This window comes from Pteropus vampyrus, unplaced genomic scaffold, assembly GCF_000151845.1.
Source record: "Pteropus vampyrus isolate Shadow unplaced genomic scaffold, Pvam_2.0 Scaffold513, whole genome shotgun sequence".
Lineage (NCBI taxonomy): Eukaryota > Metazoa > Chordata > Mammalia > Chiroptera > Pteropodidae > Pteropus > Pteropus vampyrus.
In genome coordinates this window covers 275,814-280,804 of record NW_011889294.1, presented here as the reverse complement: position 1 = coordinate 280,804, position 4,991 = coordinate 275,814, and the positions used below count along the sequence as shown (strand labels likewise).

Genomic DNA, 4,991 nt, shown 5'->3' with positions numbered 1-4,991 from the left:
TATTTAAAGTTTTTATTGCTAAATAGAACAAAAATAGGTAAAACAGATGTGTAGTTTCCAGTTAGGGCACGTGAACGTTCTCCGAGGGCAGGACCTGGGGTTTGCTAGCCATTCCAGATGCCCCCACGGTCAGCACCCCGTCCTGGCTGTCAGTGTTGTCCCAGCTTTTACCACGAGCACTTTCTGACCTTTCCTCTCGGTTTTTCACTGACACGCGCCACCAGCAGCGTGCGCGCTGGTGCATGCCTTCCCCGTGGCTGCGTCTTCGTCGTCAGAGCCCGAAGCCGCTTACCTTGATACCTTGTGACAGCGGGCCTGCAGTCCAAGCCAGATAACAGCAAGGTGTTTACTTCCCTTATACTCGAATCTTTTCTCTTACGCTGAAAACCTGGGTTCCTAACAGTATCAGTTGCGTGTATAAAAGTCGTGAACGGACACCAGTATTGCTGGCGTCAGAACCCTTTATGGAATTTGAGGTTTCCCGGCAGCCGTGCGCCCCCACACCCCAGTAAGGACGTCGGGCACTTGAAATAGGTCCGGTTTCCTCTGCAGTTTGATCACCAATTTAATCACAGATATACTTGTCTGTTTGCAATTCTTATAGGAATCACTTTGCTTCTTTTCGATTTGATTACCTTTTTTGGCCGCCTAAGACATCTATGTTTTCAAATCAAAACTTTGTAACAGGTGTATTCAGAGAGGTCTCATTCCATCCCTGTCCCCTTCAGACCTCCTCTCCCTCTGTCACTGATAGCTTATTTTTAAATTAGTTTTTGATTTCTCCTTCACTATTTCTTTTTTTCAAATAGGTATATCTTTTTTTATCCTTTTCCAGAGAGGGCAGCATTCTCTCTATGATGTTTCGTACCTCACCTTGTCACCGAGAGATACGCAGGGAATCATCCCGTCAGTCCACGCGGCTCTCCCTCATTTCCTTAGACAGCTGGGTCACATTCTCTGTGTCACCGCGTCGTGATGTACGCGGTTTCTCTCCGATGGGCGTTGGGTTCTTTTCACCGTTCACTTTTGGTAGCGATGCCACATGCGTAATCTTACACGCAGGTCCTTTTCTCTTCTTACCAGTGCATCTTGTGGATACATTTCTAGAATCTGAATTTCTGGGTAAAGGATAAATGGATATGTGCTTTTTCTAGATGCTGCCAAAGTCTTCCCAGAGATCCTATACTGTGGCACCCCACCAGGTTATGTAGAAGGGTCAAACGGGCTTTTTAAAGCTCACGGGAAGCTTATCAGTTGGTGACTGCATACATTTCATGGGGAAAATGAGTTTTCCCTTAAAGGAAAGAATACAGAATCTAGAGAAGTGCTTCCCCCTAGATACACCTGTTGGGATACACCTGTTGGCCCACGGGGTGGTCTGAGGAAGCCCCAGATGTGCGGACCATGTGTGTGAGTGGGTGTTTCTGAGGCCGAGAGACCTCACATGAGAGGACGGTACCTTTTTTTTTTTTTTTTTTAATTTAATTCGGCCTCTGAATCAATTGGGGATGTCCTGTTTCAGACGTGGCTAAGTCCACTTTCTGCTCAGAGAGGAAGGCTCTAGGGCATCTCGAAGGTTCTGGGGCAGGAGAGGAAGGAAAGCGCGTTGTGAGCAGCAGAGCTGTGGGTGGCGAGGTTCTAGAGTGAAGGTGAGTCGTCGTCCCCCGTCATCGAGCGCAGGGCAGGCAGCCCACTCTGCTCTGAGCCCTCCAGAAGGTCCCTCGTCACTGTGAGCCTCCCAGTGCCTTCGTTTATTTCAGGTCATGACTTAGCGAAGGGGAGAGCCATTCCATTATTGATTATGATGGGGCGTGCCTTCTGCTCGATGCTGACAGGCAGCTGCTTAGCCTCCTAGAATCTCAGATTCTCCATCCGAATCTCTCAGGTACACCTTCAGGACAGTGCCCAGCTCGTGGGTGGCACTCCGTGTGTGTCGAGTGGGGACAAGTCTCCCCTCCCGTTTGGAGACGGGCCTGATTTCCACCGGCCTCCGATCAGACCACCTCGGTCACAGCCCAGGTCTTCCGCCTGGGCACTTCGTGACCTTGGTGAGGTGCTGATCACGCTGCACTGCTGTTTCCTGCCCGGTGAAACAGGCCAGTGGTACTAACTGCACCCGAGGAGGGGGACAGAGGGGCCACGACAAACTGGTGAAACAGCTGCTTCGCCGTCGATCAGGGAGAGCGGAGGGGGCGCCCAAAGGCAGTTAGTCGTCTCTGAGACACTGCACCCCCGAGGGGGGGTATCGAGGGGAGAACTGGCGTTCCGGGAGGAGCTGCGTGGTCGTGGCGTGCGCGCGCTCATCGCGTCCGCAGTAATTGTGGAGCAGTTTCTACGTGACGGAGGTGCTGTCGAGTCACGTGCTTCCATGTCATTTCAGTTTGTACCTAGAAATTATAGGAGCGACGGAGGAGGACTCTGTTGCTTGGTGATGAAGAGCACAGGCTCTGGACTGGAGCACACTGGGGGAGGGGGTGTGAGCCCCCAGCTGCTGCGGCCTAGCTCTGCGATCTTTTGCACAAGTAATTTCTCCGCTCTCATGCCCTCGTGTGTGCAATGGGGACGATGACAGTATCACCCCCAGGAAGTTGTTGGTGAAGATTATATGTACGGTGCCTTGCAAGCAAAGGACCTGCTGGCGTGATTTAAGGACAGCGGTGCGGGTGGTGACATGCGCCTTTGGGTCTCAGAAGGCCAGGGCTTCCCGCGAAGCTCTTCCCCGTTGTGACAGTGTTCGCGACAGCTGGCCGCGGTCGTCTGCCAGGACAGTGCACAGTTTGGTGTGAGCCCCTTCACAGCTCCCGGAGTGATGCCGTTTCCCAGTCGTCACCGGTCTTCACACCTGTGAAAGTGTCAGATGCCCAAGACGTCACCAAGGACTGTGGGCGGCATAAGCGGTTCATTTATGGTCCATTCCGTTGACAAATATTAGGTGTATAGAGCCCCTGCTGCATGCCAGGCGCTGGGGTTAGTGCTGGGAGGGACACGGGACAAAACAAGTAGTGTGCTTGGGGGTCTCACGGGACTTACAGCCCGGGAGAGACGCGTCAGGCAGCCGCGGGCCTGGCAGCGAGCCCCGGGGCCTGCGAGAGTGTCCGGAGGAGCGAGGCAGAGGCCCCGCGTCACTCTTTCTCGCTCTTCCCGTCTAGGAGTACTTCTTGCAAGCAGAGCTGACGAGTAACGTTTTGAAAACCGGCGTGGCCCGCTGCTGCGTGGGGCAGTGCAGCAACGCCATCCCGGCGGACACCGCGCTCACCCTGAGGAAGCTCCCCATCACCTACGTACGTGGGCCGGGCGCCGGCCTTGTCCGTGTCACGCGGCGGGCCGTGGGCGTGGGAGATGTGGGAGAAACGTGCATGACCCCATCGGGGGCTGTCTGCATCTAAGGCCCGGGAGACGCCGGGTCCTCCTCTGTGTCAGAGGCGACGGTGTGGGCCCCTCGTGCGTAGCCCGGGCGGGCGGGTTGTGGCCGACGTGCCAGGGAGAACGCAGGCGGGGACCCGGGCGAGGTGGCCGCGGCTCCGCGTGCCCCGCCTTAGTAAACCCGGATCTCTGCTCCGGCTCCGCGGAGTTTGCCAGCCTAGCATCGCCCTCCGCGGCCGTGCCTGGGAAGTGCGACCTCAGAGGTCGCACAGGTCAGGAACCGTCAGCATCGCAGCTGGACGGCTCTGCGGGCACTCGTGGGCGGAAACCCTCGTCCCCGACTGGCCCCCTCACCTCTGTCTTGTCCTCCCTGCAGAGCAACAGGAAGGAAAACAAGGGAGGCTACCTGTGCCACTCCTGCGCGGAGCAGCGCGTGGGGCCGCTGGCCTTCCTGACCGCCTCCCCGGAGCAGGTGCGCTCCATGGAGCGCACCGTGGAGGACATCGTGCTGCCGCGGCACGAGGCCCTGCTCTTCCTCGTCTTCTGAGCGCCCGGGCAGCGTCCTGCCAGGCGCACGGGGCCACGCGTGCGTCCAGTTACTTGAAGGAAGCCGGCGCGGGGGAGGGCTCACGCGCCGAGACGCGGGATGCACTCGGCACCCGGCACCCGGCACCGCGGGGGAAGATGACGGCGCCCTGCACTTCTGCATTCCCACAGCAGCCGGTTCCCACCGCCCCTCGTCCGCGCGCGGCGGGCCGGGAACACCAGGGATGTTCTTTTGATAAAAAAGCCAAACATTTTATGTATGTAAACTTTTATTACAAGGTTCCGATTAAACAGGCATTGTAGAACTGACGTACCACTGTGTGACACCCGCCCCCAGCCCTGTTGTTTTTGAACTTTCTGCAGCCTTCCCTTTTTTCCGCTTACTCTTTTTAAAGGCTCTGTCACTATTCACGCGATACATCCGGCAGAGCATGAGACTTAATGTCCAGGGTGATCTATCACTGCTGCTTCGAAATGAGATTTCCATGCCGAGGGGACCACACTTGTATGACGTAGTGTGTGCCTCTATCATCACGAGGTTCACAGTTGAGACAGGGAGACAACATCATTCATAAGACAAGCACAAAGTGGCAATAGCTAGACGTCTGGTATTTCCCACAGGTAGAACAGGAAAGCAGAAATATTTGAGAGGGAATGGGCAAAGGGGGTCAAAGGGAAAAAGGAAAAAAATAATAAATACGGTGCATTACAGAGCAACACCAGAAAACAGCTTACTACTGTCCGGTAATTTATAACCAAAAGAAAAAAAAAAATACTTCAGAAGGAAGTGGAGTTGGCCAGCCCAAGGGTGGGGTGGGGAACAGGGCTTAGTAGAGATGGAAAGTTGGTACCTGGTTCACTGCCGGGGGATGCTGGGTGGTGGTTGTAATAAAGCTGTTGTTATAGAAACCAATGAAATATGCACATCACTTACATGTACATGGATGTGGTATTTTTACATTTTTGCCATACAGCACTTCAGGGACGCAGATGGCAGGTGAGGGAGTTGGCACGGCACTGCCCAAAGAGTTGACCACACCTAGTGTCTGAGGCCAGTCAAGCGGGGCCCAAGTGCAGACCCC

At 55.1% G+C, this 4,991-nt stretch overlaps 1 protein-coding gene across 1 annotated transcript in view; it reads left to right on the top strand.

The window, feature by feature from the left end:
* The window catches only part of FBXO18 (F-box protein, helicase, 18), a 41,529-nt gene that overhangs the window by 31,336 nt on the left and 5,202 nt on the right, over nt 1–4,991 (top strand). The window contains exon 16 of the mRNA XM_023524965.1: nt 2,472–2,474. Coding sequence (XP_023380733.1) covers nt 2,472–2,474 — 3 coding nt within the window. The remainder of the gene's footprint in view (nt 1–2,471; nt 2,475–4,991) is intronic.